Genomic DNA, 22,629 nt, shown 5'->3' with positions numbered 1-22,629 from the left:
TCAGAAAAGAATGTAGCACATTTTTGGTGTTCAACAAATGTCAACTTAATATAAAAGTGATTTACAAGTCTCCCTTCTAATAATATTATGTGTTTCCTGGCTAGTATAAGTCCCAAAGAAAATCCTTATTTCTCCTTTAATAAACTCTTGGGGAGCACCCTCTCATTCCATTCCACCACCTGTTTAAACTAGGTAGGGGATGCCTCCTCCCCACTCCTCTGGGCCATGGAGAGTGCTTCTCCCTTCATACCCCTGGCCGCTGGATCACAGCTAGCCCTCGTCACACTAACAGGGTGAGGTGTGAGTCCGGGGAGACAAGCAGGGAATGTGAAACCATACCTTTCCCTCCAGTGTTGGTCACCATTGGGAAACACCTGGGATGCTCAGCTCCATGTCAGGACAGCCCTGTGCATGAAGCGGCAGGTCCTCTCAAGGGAAGGCTCGCTGTGTCCCAGAGTTACCTGGGACAGGGTGAGTCTCTAATTCTGGGACACAGTATCATGACACACATTTTCCCACAGCCCTGAAGTTCATGGAGAACGTGGCTTTATCAGTAACAAAGAAGACATTTATCGCCTGCCTACTTTTTTGTGTCATCTCTCAGTTGGCTGCTGGAGACAACATGCATATAAGTTTTGGATCCCCGTAACAAAAAATTCTGTGGCTTAATGTTGGTTCAGGGTGACTGTGTAACACTTCTGACTCTGCTGATGCTTAATTATGGGTATAGGAACTATGGAACCTCCTCAAATATCTTTCATCATAAACCAGCTTTTCTTGTTTTCCTGTTTCTTAGTAATTGCCAAAGACTATAAAATGATGGCTTCACACCAAACAGCAGCTAAAGATTATGAGCCCTCTTGACATACCCACTGTGGTAAACCCTTTACATAATTTCTAATTCTCACAATTCTACAAAGCAGATACCAACGTCCCAATCTCACAGACGAGGGAAAAACTCAGAACGAACTGACTCAGGCTCACATGGCTCAGTGGCAGCGCGTGCACGCAAACCCAAGTCAAAAAACTACACCCCTTCCTATATGTACCAAATGTCCTACCACCAATTAACACACAGCAGCGGGGTCAATACTCAGGGAACTCAGTACACTTTTCAGCTATAAGGTACTCCAGAGGCCGTTACTAGCTGTTTTATAAGTTCCCGGCTCACTGGTTTCTAACACTGGAAGAAAAGTCCGATTATGCCACTGTTCACACAGCAAGTCTGAGATGTTCACAGCGAGATGACAGAATAAAACTAAAATATAAGCAGAACAATTTTTCCACGTAGACAGACATAATGGACATTGTGCTATTCTGAAGCATCAAGCAAAGAAATCAAAACAAAATAACGTTGTTTAAGCCTTCTTTAACAAACAGGAAAATTAAGACGGTAAGAAGGTGCAACAAGCGCCACCTATGGCTAAAAAGACCTTCCAGGTTGCCAGGAAGCATGCAACACAAAAATTGCCTGAAGGATCAGAAACGAGAATCAGATAACTAAAAGCTTCTGTAGCACATACTGCACTTTGCTTCGGGGGAAGCGAGGGTAACTCAGTATTTAATCTGATATTGCTAATACTCCTGAATATAAACAAAAGACACAGGCTCATGGAAACTCATCTTAGAAGAGGAAAGAATCCAGTCCTGCCACTTCATTTTACAGGAGGGAGACTGAGACATGGGATCTGTCCTCCTTGCAATCGGCAACAAATCTCTCCTAGGCCTCATGTCTTGCACTGTAGCAAAAATGAACAGATCTGTACTAGGCCTATATTCATAAAAGTCGCGTCTGTATTTTTCCGAAAGTAGGTTATCTAAGTATCTTGCAACATACTTCTCAAAATCCAGGAAATCATACGTTTGTTGAAATACAAAAACATTTATTTACATAATAAAGCAGCATGAGCTTTATTGTCTCTATTAAAAAAGTTACATGTCAAATCAATATTTTGATATTTTAAACCTGTTAAGAGTGCAGGAAAAAAGATAAAAATTTTCTTAAATCACAAAAGGGAGAAGCTTATTCCCTGAAAATGATCAATGTGGATGTCAGAATCCAACGAATTTAAATGTCTGAGTGGATGGTTACACGGCAACATGACATCTGAGTTCTAACAATACACATTCTGTGTAAATAACCTTCAAGGTCGTCTGCTTAAGGCAATTTAACTAGTCCCTGTCTCACTAGAATGATACAGATTTCATTAAAACTTCATAGTGCACTAAAAAAATAAATGAATCCTTGTTACTTTAAGCCATATTCATATATATCATATATATACATATTAAATATGCATCAGTAATAAGCCACACTCTTTAGTATTCAGAGTTGATCCTTCTAAAATATCTGTCATTTTGACAGCACATTTTTACTAAGCACCTCTTGGGTTCTTTGTATACAAGGCTACTAACTCTCACAGTCAGACAAGTTAAACGATATTACTCAAATTTCACAAATGAGGAAATGTACTTAAGCCATGAAAACAACTTATATCTACATCATCAGGAAAGAAAAGAATAAAGATTTTCTTAAAATATTCACTGACAATCTTTTCTTCCATATTAAGACTACATAAAACCAATTCATTCTTTGTAAGTATTTCTGTCAATAAGGGCCACTAGAGAAAAACAAGTAACATCATCTGCAGTGGTTGGACTTTCAAAGCCCCCTTCTCATTTGCATTAGAATTATTTTTAATGTTTTGTTTTAGTGCTTACAGAGCACTAAAATACATAAAAATTAACTTTTTATGCCACTACCTGAGAATTAAACATCTGTGAAAATGTACAATTTTAATTTATGCCACTCTGTCTCACATTCTCACTGGTGTCTCCCCTTTGAAGGCCTCATCAGGCTGAGATCACTAAAATCGGCCATTTATGGAGTCACAGGAGTTCGGGTAACCACTCAACGGGAGGCTGATTAGAGAAGCAATTAAGAATGAATCCTGTGCAGCCTGGGTTCCAGCACCGAGCTAGCCACCGACAGCTGCGTGTGATTTGGGACAATCTTCTCCATCTCTCAATCCCTCAGCTGCAAAAAAGGAGACACTGATACCTACCGTCAAACACCTGCTATGAAGTAAAACATGAGGAAAGTATTTTAGCCTTAGGGAGGTGTCCACTCAGAGAGAGTTTGGTCATTATGATGATGAGGATGTCTGTTAATAAATTGAGCTAGACCAAAAAGGAGAAATCACCTTAAAGGAGAAACATTTTAAGCCAATGAACATTTCCTTTTGGATGGATTGCAGAATATACTATTCATTTTTTTAATAAACCAAGTTTTGTCCATTAATAATAGATTTACAGGTTCATGGACAAGTCTCCAGAAAAAGAATTAGAGGCCTCTAACCTCTGAATACTAAGAAAGTAAATTTTAAAAGAAATCAGGGAGAAGATTATACCTCATTTGGGAGAGTATGTGCTTAGCATGTATGAGGCCCTCAGTTCAGTCCCCACTAACTCAATTTAAAAACTTTTTTTTTAAGAAATGGAGAATTAAAGCAAAAAGATGGAGGAATACAGAAATTTTTTAGAGACTCATCTCAGATTTAAGATGGGGAAAAAACCATCCATTTCTCAGAGGAAATCTTGAGAACTATGTAAACTGAATCTGAGATGTCTAGTCTTCTAACATTATTCATGAATTCATATTACCAAGTCTTAAAACTACCTGATAACCCACAGTTGTGATACTGATCACAACAGCTGCCAACACGGATCTAGCTCCGGCTAGGAATGCTCTGTTCTGACATCTCTGCCCCTGAGGCCTCACCAGGCTGAGAGCACTAAATTCAGTCATTCATGAGCATCTCCTGTACGTCCTCCCTTTGTGCTCCTCACTCTCCCCTCACCAGCCCCTCTGAGGGAAACACTGTTATCATCATCCCCAACCGCAGAGAAGGCCACTGATGCACAGAGACTTAACCCTTTCCAGGTCATATTGGCATTAAAGGACGTCTGTATTTCTGCTGTTTTGCTTTTGACAAAGGAATCTGAGATATCAATTCAAGGGAGACTGTTAAATAATAAACTCTGTCAGGTCTTCATCTCAAAGAGCAGATACTATAAATTCCTGATGTAGGATGAGGCTGCCGCCACAAATGACTCAGCTTGAAATTAATATCCAAGATGAAGCAGCGGATACACGTAAATATTCACGATTGTCAACTCCAATCACGGGTCTGGGCCCTTCACTGCCTGAACTGGGGTGAATACTCCACCCGTGTCAGGGAGGGAAGCGCGGATTTTCCAGGTCTCCCCAAGGCTTCACGGGCTATTTCCCCCCACAGACTGTCCTCAACAATTAAAAAGCTCTCAAGATTTTTACATCATGCAAAACTGAAATACATTTCTGCAGATGGAGCACTTTCTCAGGCTTAAATTTATTTTGCCTACACTCAGCAGGGGAGGTAAAAGAAACAAGACTCTGCAAAGTCTCTGATTCTCACCACTCACACTAGTAGAAAGGCCACTGCACAAGATGACTCTTCAGAGTGCAGGGTGAGAAGAAAATAAAGCCGCCCCCAACCACAGGCACTCCCAGAGACAGAGCTCAGCAGTCTTCTGCACACTCACGGTTGTGCAGCCCTCATCACCATCTATTTCCAGAAAACTTCATCACCCCAAAAGAATCCCCCTGTCACTAGCAGTCACTCCCTAACCCCCCTCCACCTATCCCTTTGCAAACTTCACCTGCTCTCCGCCTCTGCATGTGCCTATTCTGGGCATTTCAGATCACTGAAGTCAACAATATGTGGCCGTGTGTGTCTGCTTCCTTTCACTTAACATGATCTTGTCAAGGCTCGTCCATGTTGAAGTGGTATCAGCATCTCTTTTTTTTTTTTGAAAACGTTAAAGTTTATTAGAGGGTTGTAAGTAGTATCAAAAAGAGTAGAGTGGAGCATAAGTGATTGTGTTTCAAAGAGAAAAGGGCAGGTTGAGCAGTCAGAGTGGACTTCCCAGAAGAGGTGGCCTTTTTCATTTTCCTCTTTTTTTTTTTTATTCACTCTTACGTCTGAATAATGTTTCACTAAATGGAGATTCTACATTCTGTTCATCCATTCAGCAGCTATGTATGGACGAGGTCCAGAAGGATGAGTGTATGACGCGACTTGCAGGGGTGGCATTTAAGCAAAGGGCAAGATGTGCTTTCAAAAAAAGCCAACAAACAGAGGCGCAAGGAAATTCAGTGCGTTTCTGAGCAAAGTGCATGCTTGCTTCGGCAGGACAACCGTGCAGGGCTGGGACGGATTTTGGCAGGAATCACGGCGTGGGAGTCACCTGAGAAGACTCCCCACTGCACGCAGCTCAGCCAATTCTCCTCCCTCATCCTGTATTGTTAGAGCCATATTTCTAGGTTTCTCTTATTTCAAGTAATAGCACTTTAACTACATATCTGATCATTTGCATCAGACCACTTTACCTCCAAGGCACAGAAAATTATTCACTAACCGGAGCAGCTCCAGGACATAACGGTGATGGATTAGGGAGTCCTGCAGCATCCCAGCCTGCATGCACAAACCCCACATGTGCCCTGGTGATGTCCGGAAAATTAAACGCATTGGAAATATCTCACTGCTGGTACACGACATCTGCCCTCAAATTGCCCCAAACTCATGCTGGCAAAGCACTACTCAGCCCTCTCACTACAAAAGAAAAAAAAATGCTAAGAAGGCAAATTTAGGCTCTTCCATTGAAAACCAGCAACCATCACTGCCAGTATCTGATGTGGAATGCTCCTGACTTCTAAAACCACTGCGCCGTTACTTTTCAAATGTGGAAGTCATATATGTATTCCACGTAGATGATATTACAGTAGGATTTTTCTTTTCAAAATTTCCAGTTGCAACATTAGCACAAGAAAGTTTATGTTTCAGCTTTAAAAAAAACAATTATCTTGCACTTTCTTAATTTTGAACCTATTATTATTTTATACATGGAGCTATGCTGCATAATATAAACAAACTGAATTCTGCAAACAAGACCTTTATGACCTCACTATTTCAGAGCAAACTTTAATGGTGTTTTGAGAGGTGGGGCCTGGGGTGCTCACTAACAGCTCACTTAGGATGTGCTATTAAGTAATGCAAAGTCTCTAACTCCACATTAGCTCAGAAACCAAAGAAACTACACCAAAGCCTTACTTTATCATTTTTAAATTTTGCTATTATTTTGAATATTAAATTTCTTTAAAGATATGATTTTTTTTGAGAAAGACAACAGCTGTATTAAATTTCCTCTCACCAAGAAAGCAATCTTTATCAAGAATAAATACCCCATGGAAATCGAAATGACGGGAGGTTTCTATATAAGTGAACATGCAGATCTGAACAGAAATCTAAATCCTATCAGATCTCACTCGAACCAGCTCAACAAAGTCCTGGGCTACCCTGGAACTTAGCTCTTCTGTTCCAAAAGTTGGCTGAGCTAAGATCATAACACAAGGCAGGGAAGGAGAGAAGAGGAAAGTCCACCTGGCAGCCTCCATCTCTTTTCTTCCAGCCAAAAGTCGCCTCTCGGGCGACCCCGATAACAAGCCCTCCCCATAAGGAAATCCGGCATCCACACTGCCCCAGCCGTCCCCAAGCAGCCCTGACGCCCCTCTCCCAGCCTGTGAATGGTGTTTTAGTGGCCCCCCCAGTTGGTGGCACCCTCCACCTCTTCCCCGCTACACACACACACACACACACACAGAGCAACGGCAGCCTTCCCAAATCACAAAGTTGATTACATCACCCCACTTCAAACCCTTCAAAGGCTCCCTGGTGGAATTCTAGCCCCACCCCCGACACTGCTCACCCAGCCTCACCCCAGTTCCCAGGTCCCCAGTGACCTCAGGGACCCCCTGTCCTGCTCCTACTTCCCACTTACCTCCAGGCTCATTTTGATTGTTTCCCAAGACTTCCCTCCCTCCAACCTCCGCAACTTGTTCCTCTATTCCTAGAACATTCTAGGCTAAGTCAACTTCTGACACTGCTAAGCTCACAAGAAGCAAATACATCTTGCTTAATAATGAGGGTCCACCCACTCTCCCCTAGACACACAGAAGTGCGCGTGTTATGAATAAATGAATGACGGGGTGGGTCTCAAAGGGCAGACAGACCTGCTCTCGAACGTCCCGACCCTTCTGTCTGTAGAATATTATGAGAAGCAAAACCAGAAGTACATTTCCTGAGGGTCACTTCCTGCTGACACCCTTCACTGCCTCCAGTGTCTATTCAAATAAAACCCAACGTCTTCCAAAGCCCTTCACCCCAGGCTCTCTCCAGGGTCCTCCCAAGCAGGGGAACACTCCACCCTGGACCACACAGGACACTCTCCCCAGGTCCTCACCCCACAACCTCCAGGCCTCTGCCCGGGCTGCACCTGCCACCTGAGCCACACTCTTGACTCCTTCTCCTGGCTGACACTTACTCTGTCCTCACGATTGAATGTAGAGCCCATTTCTTCCAGGAAGTCCTCTCTGATAATGTCCTTTAGGTCTTGGCAGGGCTCCATCTATAGCAACAGTACATGGTGACCAACTGGGTGTTTGCCCACTCCTTTGAAACCACGAACTCTTGGGGGCCACGTGGGAAGGAGTGAGAGATTACAAGAGGGGTGGGGGAAGCAAAAAGCAAAAATCACAGCCCAAGTCCCAAATTCAAGGATTCTTTCTCAGAAAAAAGTATAAACTATTTCACACCTGTGCAATTTGGCTACTATTTTTGTGGCTTGTGGACAGCAAGAGCTTGGTGTTCTAGTCCAAAACCCGGGTTACATGCAAAGAAATGTATATATTCATATCCAAAGGAAACCAGAGCTGTTCAACAACAGTTTGCAGTTAGAATAGAAAGGAACTTTGATAAAGGCAATCTCTCTCTCCCTCTTCTTTCTTTTCTGGCATCATATAATTTTAGAAGTATTTGCTTGACTAAGAGATGGCTACAGCCCGTGATTCTGCACTGGAGTGTTTGGGGCTGAGGAAGCCCAGATTACATTCACTGCGTAAATGCAATCACACCAAAACACTGATAGGTGCCGTGGTGGTGGAGCTGACGTTCCAAAGCAGGCAACCTTACTCTGTAAGAGAACTCTAAATAGAAAGTAAGAATTGCAATGTTCTGTACTCAATTTCATTCGATATATGGGTCATTAACTGATAGAATATCTTCACTAATGTAACCCAAAAATAAATTGTCAACGTCGATTTTCTTCATCTGACCGCTTTATGCTAACATTGGTTATCAAACCCTCACTCCATATGGAAAGCTCAGGCCTATGCTGCAGCAGTTACATCCCGTGGAAGAAAGCCGATCAAGGGAGAACTGGAGAGTTTCCCTTCTGAAGCTGCTGAGTCTGGTTTTGCACCTGTACGTCATTTGCAACCACGTCATCGGCAAGGAGTAAGACCTTACCTCTGTGGGGCGAAAAGCACTGCGGTGCTTCTGAACCATCAAAGAACACTGAGCTTTGTGAAACTGTCCTGAGACACTTAAATCGTATTTTTTGTGAAAGGCTCCAAAACTGACCCAATTCACCAATCCAGGTCAACAGAGAGGTACCGGAATTAGTAGAGAGAACATGCCCTTGAAGTCTGACAAGGCCCTGCTTGAATCCTGCTACAGCATTGACTAGCCGCTAAACGGACCAATTCCTTAACCCCTCTGAGAAGGCTTCCCAATCCGCAAAAGGGAGCTGCCATCGCCCACCTGGGAGGCATGGATGAGAATGCAACACGCAAGTAGGGCTGCCGACTGGTACCTGACACGGGGACTGATTAGCTTCCCTCCGCTGCCCTTCTCCCCCTTTAAACTTGCACTGTTCCCCCTGGTAAGGATCAAACCCCGGGAAAGGACTGCCCGAATCTTCTGTGTATCCCTGAATACATGCATTACCCTTAGGAGGCCAGAAAAACAACTGCCTCCTCCCCAGTCACTATCAATGTTCTTAAGAGTCTGGGTATTTTTAACTCAAATTTTCAGGGAGACTATTCCAGAACTTTGCACGCACCATTCTCCAGGTTGGCTCCCCTCCCAGTGCCCATCTATTCTCACCTCAGATCCTCTGATTGCCTTCTGTTCATTGGAAAGCAAGTCCAGTAGTGTGGCGACTCCCAAGGACGCCCTCCCTCCCTCACAGGTGATTGTGACTAATTTCTCCCCACTCCAACTCCAGCTTCTTAGAAGTCTAATCTCCAGGACCCTGCAGAATCTGCATCTTCCCAAGACACACACGTGGCCACGACCCTCCTTTCAGATTTCTTCCAGGCTGGCCCTGCCCAACCCCCGGCCCCTTAAGGATAAATGGCATTAGTCTGAAAATCCCAAACGCCGCAGACTGACACACGAATGCTGCATGGTCTGGGCTTTCCTCCAACACAGGCACAGCCCTGCCCCCCTCAGCCTCAGTCTGCAGCTCTCAAGATGATCTAATTCACATGCGCGTCTGTGAACACCAGCTAAAAATGACGACTCCCAACGTGTATCTCTAGTCTGGCTCCTTCACCTGAGCCCCAGGGCCATAGACCCGATTGCCTCTTTGAAGTCCTAACTTGCATGACAAATGGCATCTTAAATATGCCTCATGTCTGCCATTTACTCTGGAATTCGATTCCTGGCAGGTACCTCCCAGACACCCCATTTTAGTAACAGCCCCAGCACCCACCTATGTGATTGAGGTCACATTCAATTTCCACTGTTCCCTCCCCCAAGCCCTGCCCTGGAATCAGTCCTGTTATATCCGTCACTAAGCCCATCTCAAGTCTGGTTCTGCAGGGACCACGGCCGGAACCCCACAAGCTCACAGCATGGTGCACTGAGTCACAGTCCTCCAAAGGGTGCTCCCTGGAGGGGGAGGCATCTCCTGCCACTGGTCACCTCAGAAGGCACTGTATTCTCACAAAGGAGGCCCAGGAGAAGGGACTCAAGGTTCTCCCGTGGTCTGAGATTTGAAGGGCCTGAGGTTTGGGGGAGCTCCTAATTAGCAGACACAGTTGTCAGTAAGCAGACGAGGATGGAGGAACCCAGGCCAGGCTGTTCTCACTCCGACTCCTGGGCTCTCGGGAGCCACGGGAAAGGCCTGTGTCCAGGGCATAGCCCGGCCATCACAGATCCCAGCCTGCATTTGCCAACCCGGACAGACTAGAATCCTTCTACTTGCAACATTTACTTCTGATCTGTTCCCCACCCACAATGTGATGGACTCCTTCAGATATTCTCTCCTGTCTGAAGCGAGACAAATTCAGTGAAAAATGAAGTGTCCACATTTGGACCAGTGCATGAAAGGAGAAACAAGGCCTCATGGTCAGCATGATGGTGGTGGCCAAACAATTTCACCGGGTGAGATGAACCATGGTGGGGGTGAGAATCCAAGTTCCTAGGTCGGCCAAAGCATCTTCCTTCACAATTGACTGGGGTGTTGGAAACTCACTACCGCAAACTAACGACAAGGCCGACAGAGGTGGACGTCAGCTGCAACAGACACGGAGTCAGCTATTTACTGCCAACATGGGTTAAAAGTAAAGGCCGGTGCAGGGAGGCCTGCACGGCTGCTGAGGCAAACCACAGACACGGCTCTGAATGCCCACTGGCTGGAGCAGGGTGGAAGCTACGGTCCCCTTTAGCAGTCCCTATGTCCACCAGATCCAGGTGAGCCAGCTACTTAGGAGAAGGACATGTGTCCTGATACTCAGATAAACCAGCCTCGTAAAGGGAACAAAAGAGTGGCATGGATTTTAGACCAATTTCTGCCTCTTTGTGAAGGCAAAGTAAAGTAAATGGCACGGGAAGTAAAATGCAAAAAAAAAAAAAAAAATTAAATAACAAAACGGTGACTGCTTCCTCCAACAGCTGCTCACCCCCGAGCCTGCCACTTCCTCACCAGTGACCGCCGGCCAGGCAGCGCCGTCACGCGCGTCACACAGCGACAGCCAGGAACCGAGTGCCAAGCACGTTTGTGTAAAAGAAGGAATGTAGCAAGATGCTGCAGAATTTGACTTTACAAGTTTAAATACTCCATGAAAAACATCCCTCAGCAGCCGCCTAAATGAATTCGCATCTCACTTCTTCAAAACAATCAAACAAATTTAATAAGGGCGCATTTGTCACCAAATATAAGGAGGACCAAACTGGTTCCTTAAAGCAAGGATTTTAAGAGGTAACAAACACCAGTGGGTGATGTGCTAAAAAAAATTAGAAAATAAAAAGATGACAAGGATAATACCTGGATTAAGGCAGCTGTTAAGTTTTTGCTTTTTAAAGCGATGGAGACAGCACGGAGGGCGATCTAGCAATTTCCAATGCAGGGTGTGCACAGCCCACATTTTCAGACGCAACAACATGCTCACAGGGCAGTACAAGAGAAAAAGGAATAAAGAAAAAGGAAAAGAGGAACAAGAGAAAATTAGAAACACACAAGAACAAAAATGACTTTGACAGCACGTACAAGAATTTACGTGAGTGTGTGAGGCCAGGGACGCGGGGATGGTGAGACCCACCCTCACCTCCTGCTCCAGGGAGAGCAGGGGCCTGAGGGGAGCGGCGCTGCCGGGGGACCCCAACGTGGTCAGCGCCCCTAACCAAAACTCCACATACATGTGTCTATACAGGTCTTAAGCTACAAATTGTGGTCACATTTCAGGCTGGACAATTTTACGCACTTCCACCAAGAGTAGCAGGAGAGAATTAGGCTCTGTTCCTGCACCAAAGCATTGTTTAAAAAATTAATGTCTGCGGAATAGTAAAAGCAACAATGGAGTAAAAGTGACTGGAGGAGAACGTGCTTGACCCTAGCTCACAGGCCGCGTTATCTCACTGACGTTAAAATGCTGGCTGAAACCTTACGGTACCAAAACAGACAGGCGCACCAGGAGGGAGGTTTAATGCGCTGCTATATTTTGATGTCGGGAGCCATGCCTGGTACACGAGGTTCTGGGTAAACAATGGTGACTGTGTCAACCACTATGGGCTAAGCACATATACAGTTACTCCTCCAAATCCCAAGGGCAGACTTCAAAATGCAAAAACAAGCAGGAATTTTCTGGTGGGTCCGCAGACCCAGAGCCAAGCAGTTGCTGAGCAAAAATGTCACCAGTGCCTCCTGAGAGAAGAGGAGGCACTGGCCTGGGGGCTGGGGCAGGGCTCCAGGCTTCCACTGCTCACCCACCAGTCTGTCCAGGGGGAGAACATGGTCCCTGCTTACATTGCACCGATGCACCTACCTTGACTGACGCCTGGGGGAACAGCAGGAGGTGACATGTGAGGTGAAAGGAGCCAGCCTCGGTGTAGCAAGGTGCTGGCAGCTGTGCGCTCAGCAGTGCCCAGGCTCCTAAACCTGACACCTCATCTCCAAGGAGCAGATGGGGAGCACGGGCATGTAGATCACAGGGCCCTGTGAGGACAAGAACAGATCATGGCCACGACATGCCTTGCCCCTTCCTTAAGCATGTCCCGGAGGAACAGGAAATTCATCCAGAGCCCGCTAGGCACCTCACGCAGGTGGGACTCGGGTCCTCTTGCCTATCACTCACAAGGCTGATCTGGATATTCTTTTTATCAATTCTCTGGCATCTTCTCCTCCAACTTACCAACAACCAGAAAGTAGAATCTGATCTTAGTTAAGTTCAAGAATCACAGAGCACCGCCTCCACAGCGGGCACGGCAGCACGTGCCAGGTCGTCCGACCATCACCTGTGGGACCGCCATGAGCCCTCTCCAGACTCAAGGGCCGAGGCCTTAGGCCGGGGGTACACAGATTCCCTCACTCTCCCCAGCAAAGGGGGACCACCTCCCGGCAAAGACAACTCACCCTCTTCTGCCCGAGGGACAGCACAATAGATACACGGGGAAACAGAGCAGAAGTTGGGGGTTAGGCAGCCCAGAAGAGCTCGTCTGTAATTCCGAGGCAAAGTGGGGCCGTTGACTTAATCACAGGGAAAAAGTGAGGATGAACATTTCTCTGCTCTTTCCCATACGCCGTGATACGCCTTTCCCTGCCTAAGGAGTTCATTTGGAGGTCCCTTGCGGTGTTTCTGATGTCCTAACATGGCATGCTGCCTGTCGGGCAGGAAGAGAGGGCCTGAGCCGAACAGGTGCTGAGCCTGTGAGGCAGGAGACACTGGCTCCAAGCCAGCTCAACCAGCACCTCGTTCTGCCTCTCGGGATTCAGCATTTCATCTATAAGCAAAGGGATGAGACTGTCCCAGGAAACGCTGCCCAACATAAATGAAATGAGAACCATGTAAAGAAAGTTTCCCAGTTGCCACATTTAAAACGGTAAACAAAGAAACAAACCAACAAACAAAAAACAAGTACTAGAAACTGATTTTAAGAACATATCTTACATAATCTACTGTATGTAAAATACTATCATTTTGACATGTAATCAATAGAGGAAATAACAAGATAGTATATATGCTTTTAGTAGACAAGCCTCAGCATCTCATGTGCATTTTAACTACAGCACATCTCAGCTCAGACCAGCCTCCTCCCCAGTGCTCCTAGCATCAGTGGCTGTGGCTACTCTATTGAACAGCAACTCCAGGGGTCCCACCAGGGTCCTGGCTGAAAAGCAGGAGTAAGTGCTCTAACACTATCACTAAAAGGATCTCTCTGAAACAAAGGTGGATTCACTTTTAAATGTCTGTAAACCGGCGGGCTGCACCTCCCTCCCTCCTTGGATACAAGACAGTCCTATTCCATGCTGATCCCTTTCTGGATGGAGAGAAGAAACCCGGCACACAGCCAGGGTGGACTGGCCACCAGGTAAACTTACCTGCTGTCTGTGTCCAGTCCCATGAAGTCCTCCTTCTCAAACGGCATGAAGAGGAGTGGGACCTTGTCCCCAGACTTGTCAGTGGCCCCATCCAGCCACTTAGACTTGAGCAAGATGAAGAGTGACTCAGTGAAGTCCTCGATCCTCTTCTCCACCACCCTGCAGTCCTCGTAGATTGAAGGCCACGTCGGTGCGCAGCTGCTTGGCTTACCTCCCTATGCAGCACAAAGACAAAGAGCTGAGACTCATTAAGCGTGGTGCCATACAGCTCCTCTGCACGTGGAGCTTCTCGAAGGCCTTGGCCGAGAGACAGTCGGTAATGGTGACAAGGCCCACAACCATGCGGTGTGTCTGGAAGACGCTCCATCTATTCTTGGGCGCATAGTGTTGCCTGTAGTGCGTACAGAATGCGCCCTGGGAGCTGCACGGGCTGATCTGGCTCACCAAGGAGATTCGCTTATAGATGCAAAAGAAATTCTCCTCTGAGATGATCCCCACTGGTTTGACCACCACGGGAAGAGTCTCATAGTCCTCAGCACACTGCACGTAGTCAGGGATGCTCATGTTGCAGGCCCTGCCGAGAGGGGAGAGGAGATCGAGGTAAATGTGCTGTGTGCTGTGGGCGCCTCTGGGTTGCGGTGACCTGGTGTGTACCAGCCAGAAGGCAGGGGAAGCCCAAGCAAATCCAGGGGTACAGTTTGTCCTTCAGAGCCTGCACATGGCTACAGTAGCTCGGATCACTTTACCCAGCTTTTGGTCTAGGCTTCCTGCCCCTGCAGAGAAGGGTCATTTCTTGTTTTCTGTTTCAAAGCACCTAGCAAGGCCCTGATGCAAAGTCACTGCTCAAAAATGCGGAATAAAGAAATGAAAAAAGGAACTGCTTTCCGCAACCCCCTTCAGCAGAATATAAAGAAAAGGACAACAGAAGGGACAAAAGATCTGGATTTCAATTCCAATTTAATTGAACCCCTAAGCTGCAGAATAATGGATAAGAAAACTTGCCTTGGGGAGGAAGGTACAGTTCAGTGGTAGAGCACATGCTTATCATGTACGAGGTCCCAGTACCTCATTTTAATAAATGAAACAAATAAATAAACCTAATTACCCTCCTCAAAAAGTACTTTTTAATTCAAAATTCAAAAAACACCTTGCAATTGACACAACATTGTAAACTTGACTATAATTCAATTAAAAAAAAAAAATCCTTGCCTTACAAGAATATATCTGGATTACGGAAGTTTGCAAATGTAAAATGCCTAGGGTACCACCTGCATAAAAATGGGTGAGTACAAATTTACTATCCCTCCTTTATGAGCTATATTTCCTTCGGGGGTGTAATAACCTCTCAGAGCTAATTTTCTCAGATTTAAAAAAAAGTAAATATTACCTGATTCTCAGTACTGCTGAAGAATCAGATAACCCTATGAAAGCATCTGACCCACAGAGGTTACTCAATAAATGTTTGTTGAATGAACGAATAAACAAGCAAAATGAATGCTGCTCCCTGCCACAGACCATCATATTGGTACTGCTTGGAAATCCCAAGCCCACGTTCCACCCGTCTCTACACTAACCATGTGGGTGACCTGGGCAGGCGTGTGTGCTTCTCTAAGCCCCAGTTTAATCGTGAATAGAAATGATGGCAATAACACAAACCTCAAATTGTTAGTGAGTCAGTAATGAATCGTACCCCAACTTTGCAAGATGGAACCATTAAGGAAAACTGGGAAAAGGGTCCATAGGCCCTCTCCATATTATCCCTTACAACTACATGGGAATCTACATTATATCTCAAAATAAAATTTCTACTTTTTTAAAGAAGCTATTGAGGTTAAATGTGCTCACTGTCTCAAAAAAGGAACACACAGAAAAAATAGGACAATGCCCAGCACATGAGATACACTCAGTTAACATTTCCACTGAACCCACAGGTCCCTCCAAATTCAGAGCAAGAGGATGGGTCCTCGTGGCAAGAGGCCACTGCACCTGAAGCTAACAAAGCTAATGGTGCTCACTTCCAAGTGTCCCTGTCACCACCCTTGTTCTAATTTTCTATTTGTAATTTTTTTTCTTTTTATTACATAGAAACTCCCAATTGCATAGCCTTCACCTGACTACACATCAAGATGGCAGCCCTTCAAAACCTGACCACAGAGATCATGATGGCAGCCCTTCTTGTTGAAACAATAAAATGAAAAGCGATTTCCACAAGTCCTCTGTGTAAATCTACTAGGGAACTTCATCCTGGACTGAGGAAGAGGACTGGGGAGGAGGGGGCAATCTGGGGCATAGAGAACTGTGGCCACCTGTCCCACGATGGACTTTAGACTCAACCATCACCCTCCAGGAAATTTAAAATACACAGCGACATAGTGCTATGGGCAAAATTTTTTTTTTTTTAAATCCCTGAATCCCTTGCAGGTCTTGTTTCTACTGAGACACAAATAGATTATGTGTATATTGTTTCACAAAAGCCTTAAAATATTATCACCCCAACTTGACACATCAAGAAACTGAGGTAGAGAGGTTTGTCACATTGTGCAAGATTAAAGAGAGGCCACGACAGACACCATATTTAAATCCAAGCCCCTGCTCCAGTACTCACACTAGAAAGTGTGACATACTGCCCCTTTTCTGCCCTCTCCCTGCAATAAATCTCTGCAGAGTATTTTCTGTGCCACCTGGAATCACAATCACATCAATTTTCCACAAAGAGCTATGTGACTCCTTGCAGGAATTAACAAAATCTAAAGTGTTGGGATGGGAGGAGAGATTTGCATTTTCTGTTTCTCAAAGGAAACATGGCTTTAAAAGAAACTGAAAAGCACTTATCTAGTCTAAGCCCTCATTTTGCAGAGAAAGAAACGGAGGGTCAGAAGAGATGAGGAAAGGGCCTTATTAACAAATATTGCCTCAGCACAACACCAAGCCAGCCCTGGGCACTACTGTGGGAGGATCTGGGAGGCCCAGGAGAATGAGTGTTAGAAAACGGAAAGAGAAGAAGCATACAAGGCCCTGTCTCTACACCACCATACCATGAAATTCCACCAAATTACCCAGCATGGGGGCAGCCAATAATAAGGTGGGGTAAACAGGTTACAGAAACCTGGAAGTCTCAACCATAATGGAAATTCCTACATTTACTATGTTTTTTTTCCCCAGTTCAAGCATCAACTCAGTGGGCACTCTGTACCAGGGACTACACGAGGCCTGGAATTCTCCGAAATACAAATCTCTATTACCACGTGTGCAGACCACATAAAGCCCACCAGAAGAAATGCGCTCACAGATAACATGGAATTACTGAAACTGAAAGCAGCCAAAGAGCATATATTACTAGGAAAAATGGTGCTGCTACAAATGGACTCATGGACATAGAAAGCAAACTGTGCTTAGCAGGCAGGAAAGGGGAGATTAACAGAAACACGTTAATAAATATAAAATAAATGACAAGGGCCTACTATATAGCACAGGGAACTATATTCAATTTCTTGTAATGAGTTGTACTAAAAACAATATAATACATATTTATATACATATGCATATGTTTATAACTGAATCTCTGCTGTACACCTGAAACTAACATTGTAAATTGACTACACTTCAATAAAAAATAAATTAAAAAAATAATTAAAAATAAAAGCAACGCCATTAAGAAAAAAAAAAGAATACTGTAATCCCCTTAGCTGTAGCTGCTGAATATTTTTAGTTGCAAGCACCAAGTCCACTGGATCACTCCAGAACTGGCTGTCACTCTTTCTGACCATTAGAGAGTCACTTGGCTTCACTGAGGTTACTTTTCTCTTCTGTGAAAGGCTACAGTAGCAACTAACGATGTATAGAATCTCATCATTCACAAGCCCAACAATTAGTGAGGACTTCCCATGGGCCAGGCTCTAGAGAGATGAAAAGATACAGTCCGAGATATATTCATGGGTAGAAGAAATTTATGCCATAAAGACATTAATTCTTCCTGTTTTTACACACAGATTCATTGCAATTCTGATTAGAATTCCTACCAGATATTTCATGGAATGTAACAAGTTATTTTATGGTCAGGAATAGGCATGAAACTTCTTTAGAAACACCACTGAGGAGGGGTGGGTGTGTCACTCATTTTCACTGGTCTTTCTGATGTGATGAAAACGTTCTGGAATAATAATTGTTGCACCACTGTGAATATGCTAAAAGTTGCTGAATTGTACCATTTAAATGGATGGACTTCATGGTGTGTGAACAATATCACAATAAAGCTGTTATATGAAAAAATATTTCTTGACAATTATTTTTCCCTCTATACTACTAGTCTGCCCCACGATTTAAGAAAAACAAAAAACCAAAACAAACCAAACTGTGCCAGGATCTCTTTAGGACTGCAATGTCCCTGGGTCTCCAACGCCTCTGGTGGTGCTGTTCCTGTTAACGCAACCTAGCTGGGCTGGGCTAGTTAGGGACTGTAACTATCTTTTTAAAATCAACGGTTACACGTTTCACACTGGGAGTGGGAAGGGAGGAGCATGTCACAGCCTCATGCCTTCAGCTCATTTTTAACTGAACCAAGCCCTGCTTTCAACACTGTAATCCCTGGCACTATAAAAACACGTGACATCAACAAGCACCGCCATCATAACACCTGAAAGTGTTCAAGGTACTTACCTGGGGCAGAAACACTGAGGGAGGAGACAGAAGCTCGCTCAGCACTGAGGATCCACTTTCCCGACTCCACCAGAAGCTGGGCTTTACAGCCGGAGGCTCTCAGCCCAGGGAGCAGCGCCCACGCCGCTGAGCTTGTCCTCAGGGAGCAAGAAAGGAAGAGCAGGGCAGCCCCGGGTTCGCGGGGCAGGGAAAGCTGGGGGGGTGGTTGGTGGAAACGCGGGCTGCAGCCCCGCTCGGAGGCCAGCCCCAGCCCCAGCCGCCTGCCCCCGTTCGGGTCCGCAGAACCCGCCCGCCAGGGACATAGCCCGCCCAGGGGCGGGGACGGGCCGGCGGCCGAGGAGAGGCAGCCCGGGAGGAGAGGACTCGCGGGCGGGAGAGGGGAAGGGGACGCCAGCAACGGACTGAGGGGGGCCCTGCTGGGTGAGAGGCTGCAGGTGCACACCTGGCCATGGACAGGTGTGGCCGGGGCGCCGGTGTATGTGGCGCGGGCAGAGGGGTCTGGCCAGAGCAATTCAGCTGAACACAGGCTGAATGGCGCCCTGGGGGGCTGTGACATGCCGACCGCCCTCCCGCAGCCGCCTGACCCCTTTCCCGGGAGCCCCCCACCTTGCACTTCCACAGCCAGAGGCCCCGGCACCGGGCAGGAGCTAAAGGCCTACCGGTCGACAGAGCTGAGAAGCCTTTGGGGCCGATCCCCGGCTCGGAGCTGGAGCTTCCAACCCGCGGTCCAGCAGGCACCGACTGCCCATGCGCAGGAGGGCCAGCGATCCACTCTGGGTTCTGCGAGAGAAGGTGGGGCAGCGAGGGAGGAAGAAGATGGGAGGGGATTAGAGGAGGGGAAAAGTGGAGGGAGACTGATGGACCGGAAGAGCAGAGAAAAGGGATGGATCTGGAGAGGGGAGGGTCGCAGCGGAGATGGAGAGAAAAAGCTTTACCTCTGGGGGCACCCCGAAGGAGGCGGCAGTCCTGCCTCTGTACCATTCTGTTACCCTTCAAGGCCCGCAGCTCATGTTTTACCTCTCTGATCCAGCCCTCCATCCGATGCTTCTGCAGAACCCCTATGGGTATCTCACCCGTTGCCCCCACGCGGAGCTGGGTTTTGTGTTGCTCTGGGAACCAAGCACCCGCAGGTGTTGTCGCTCAGAACTACCTTGGGAAGAGTACCTATTCCCCTTTTACACGCTGGGAAACAGGCAGGCATGATCTCTGCCTTAGTTCCACTCTCCCAGGTGTTGGGCCGGCGGGGAGCGGGGTGGTACAAGATCAGAGCCCCAGACAGAACAGACTGCCTGAGTGTTGGTGCACAGTCCCCATCCCTCCTGGGTAAACCACACCCCACCCTAGTGGAACCATCTAGGGCTCACAGTAGTTCCCTGGGTGTGGGAGAGCTATCCTCATGTAAAGGAAAAGCCCAGCTGGGCTAACAAGCTAAGTCACAAATCTAAGTGTGATAAGTGTCGGTTTACTGATCTAAATTCTGCTGGGCTAACTCGTAATTCTGAAGTTTAGTGTCAGTTTACTGGGCTAACAAGCTAACTCGTAAATCCAACCTCAACAGGTGGCAGTAACGTGAACTATTACAAGTTGATAAGCTCCAGTGTACTGATTCCTTGCTTTTTGTTGTTTGAGCCTTATTGGCTAATACCCCTTACTTGTAATTAACCCTTTAAAACCTCATGTGCATGTCTTGGAGTTGCTCAGATCTTCGGAGCAGAAGCCCCTCTGAGCCCGCCGGCATAATAAATCTGAGTACTCCAACCCTCACAGTGGTGCTTGTTTCTTGGCTGGCCTGTTGTTTCCATAACACTCAGTTCCAGTGCCCTGCTTGCTAGGTAGATAGGAGTGTTACCGAGTCCAAATTCATTCTCCTCAGTGCAGGACAGGCCAATAAGTTGGGAGACCAGGTGTTGGGGCAAGGAATAGCAAGTCTCTGTAGACCTAGATGGCAAACTAATGTCCTGGAAAACCATCTCCCCAAGTCAGAATTCAGGCTCCTTTCCTACGTGCTTGATTGTTGCAATCTTCCTGGTGTAGGAATTCCTTGTTGTTAGAATCCTTTTTTCTTGCAGCTATCTGCCTGGGTCAAATCTCTGTAAACCTCCAACAAAACAAACGTTATTTTCTGTTCTGCAATTTGTTATCTTTTTATGAATGAAAAAGTGTTAAATATCCTTAAAGGTCAGAGCCTTCAGAATAGGCTCTCCTGTATATTTCAGGCTCTAAGCAACATTGTTTTACAAGCAAGATGAAGCCTAGGAGACAGAGCATAGGGTTAAAGTCAAATGAAAAGATCTAATATGCAGTCAGATTTGTTCTGTTCTATTACCCGGGCAGAAGCCACTTGAGGATTTAAATCCCTTTAAGTTAAAAATAACTAAAACTTTAAAGGAATTTCCATACATATTTGGGAATGTGCATACCATATCTGGAAAAGCATCCAAAGGATAGTAAACAGTGGCATCTCCAGGGAGGGCTGGAAGAACAGAGGGTGAGTGTAAACTTCTTTCACTTGTGTAGTTTTGTGCTCTGTTTGAATTTTTTTTAACCATTTGCATGTATTTCTTTTTCAGTTAAAAAAATGTGTAATGGAGCAAAGGAGTAATTAGATCAGCAAATACAGCAGCCATGGAATCACTGAGTCATCACTTTTGACTTAAGCCAGGAAGCATTTATTGACTCTCTCCAATGTGCCCAGTGCTGTTTTAAGACTTCTTTTATTATTATTTATTATTATTATTACTATTATTATTATTATTGTTATTTTATGAAATAATAACAAGGTATCCCCCACCCCTGCCCATGGCTGGTGGGAAACCAACTGAATTTTTATTGAGTTGTTTTCCAAGGAGTAGAGATGAGTTATAAACTGAACACATCTTCAGGGCAAAACAGGCGGAGTGGTTTTACAGCACTCCAGACAGCTATGAAGGGTTTTCATTAAAGGTGCCCAGAGGCTGAGAGAGAAAGCCTCTAGGGCCCTACAAAAAGCTGCCCAAACTGCCTTCTCCATGGCACTACTGAAGTAGGAAAGAACAAATCTGACTCCATATTTGATCTGTTCCTTTGACTTTAAGAAAACCACGTTAATACGCTCCGGTCTTTTCATGGGTTATGATGTCACAAAGGAGACGGACAGGTCAACAAGGGACCACTCTGCCGTGATCACTGAGCCGGGGAACGGGATGGGCGGCAAGATGTATGACGCAGCCATAGCAGTGCCCGTGCTTCTAGGCAGGTAACCAAAGTCGCCTCGACAAGGTGTCAAATACTTGTGCCCACGTCCTAATCACCTGACGTGTATTAAAGAGAAATGGAAACCTATAAAAGTCCAATACCCTTGGTGGGTACACCGTCCAAAGAGCAAAGTCACAGTTTGACAACTGGCCATCCCGGTTCCCTGGGATTCATTCTTGGAGAATCTTAGAAACCACTCCTCTGTCCTTAAGAAGTGCTGCATATTTGTCCTATCTTTGGCTCAGGGATGGAGCATGTTCAAGTGAACTTTAATGTCTGCACAGATTTGACTGTCTTTCTCCAGTTTCACGTGTCCATTTTAAAGAGGCCTGAGCTAAGTCCATCCTCCGTAAAATCTATTCCCTCCAGTGACAGCTCATTGAGCTTGAAATTAAAAGCCAACTGAACAAGACTGTCTGTCCTCAGCTAAAAAGTTCACCCACCCTTCACTGCTTTCTTAATCTCCTCTCCTGGCTAATTGCAACAGACTAACACCTCCCTCTACCAAGCTCCCCAACTATGTCAGTTTTTCTCCCCAAAGAGAAAGTAAGGTCCATAAATGAGGAGTCAACTCCATAGTCACATCTGAATTCCTAGCATATAGTAATGTTAATAAATAGAACTATGATTATGGCTTCTTTCCTTTAAAACATTTCCAGTTATTTGAATGAGGCCTTGGAAGAGAGGTGTTTGCCGTCCAGTATCTAGATCCACAAGACTCTGGAGGCCTTTTCCGGAATGGCTGCTCACTGATTCATTCAAACCACAGCTTCTCATTCCAGGAGTAGCTGGGCTTCTCTGCCAGGAGTTTGTGGTCACTCTCATGCCAGAAGAGCTTTAAACTATATCCTTACTTTGGATTTGTAATTTTTCCCCTCTTCCAAAAAAATTGACTTTCCTTACTGTCTTGCCTTGAGGAATTTTTTTTCCTAGTTCACCCTAAAGTAAACCATGCTTCTCGGAATGGGCATGGCCTTA

General features: G+C 45.7%; 1 protein-coding gene across 50 annotated transcripts in view; it reads right to left on the bottom strand.

The window, feature by feature from the left end:
• LOC141577207 (trafficking protein particle complex subunit 9-like) overlaps positions 1-22,629 on the bottom strand; it is a 180,826-nt gene that overhangs the window by 90,937 nt on the left and 67,260 nt on the right. For 41 of the 50 annotated variants that reach the window (XR_012506017.1, XR_012505982.1, XR_012506001.1 and 38 more), the window contains 4 exons: positions 18,418-19,197; positions 14,206-14,335; positions 13,762-13,976; positions 11,212-12,378 (listed from right to left, as the gene is read on the bottom strand). Coding sequence is in view for 1 of the 50 variants with exons in the window: in XM_074361392.1 (XP_074217493.1) it covers positions 12,369-12,378; positions 13,762-13,976; positions 14,206-14,325 (345 nt within the window). In the remaining 49 variants the exon portion in view is untranslated. The remainder of the gene's footprint in view (positions 1-11,211; positions 12,379-13,761; positions 13,977-14,205; positions 14,336-18,417; positions 19,198-22,629) is intronic. The other 9 variants (XR_012505983.1, XR_012505984.1, XR_012506004.1 and 6 more) reach the window with 5 other exon arrangements.

Source organism: Camelus bactrianus, chromosome 3, assembly GCF_048773025.1.
Source record: "Camelus bactrianus isolate YW-2024 breed Bactrian camel chromosome 3, ASM4877302v1, whole genome shotgun sequence".
NCBI lineage: Eukaryota > Metazoa > Chordata > Mammalia > Artiodactyla > Camelidae > Camelus > Camelus bactrianus.
The sequence above is the reverse complement of the archived record's forward strand: the minus strand, read 5'-3'. Positions and strand labels throughout refer to the sequence as shown.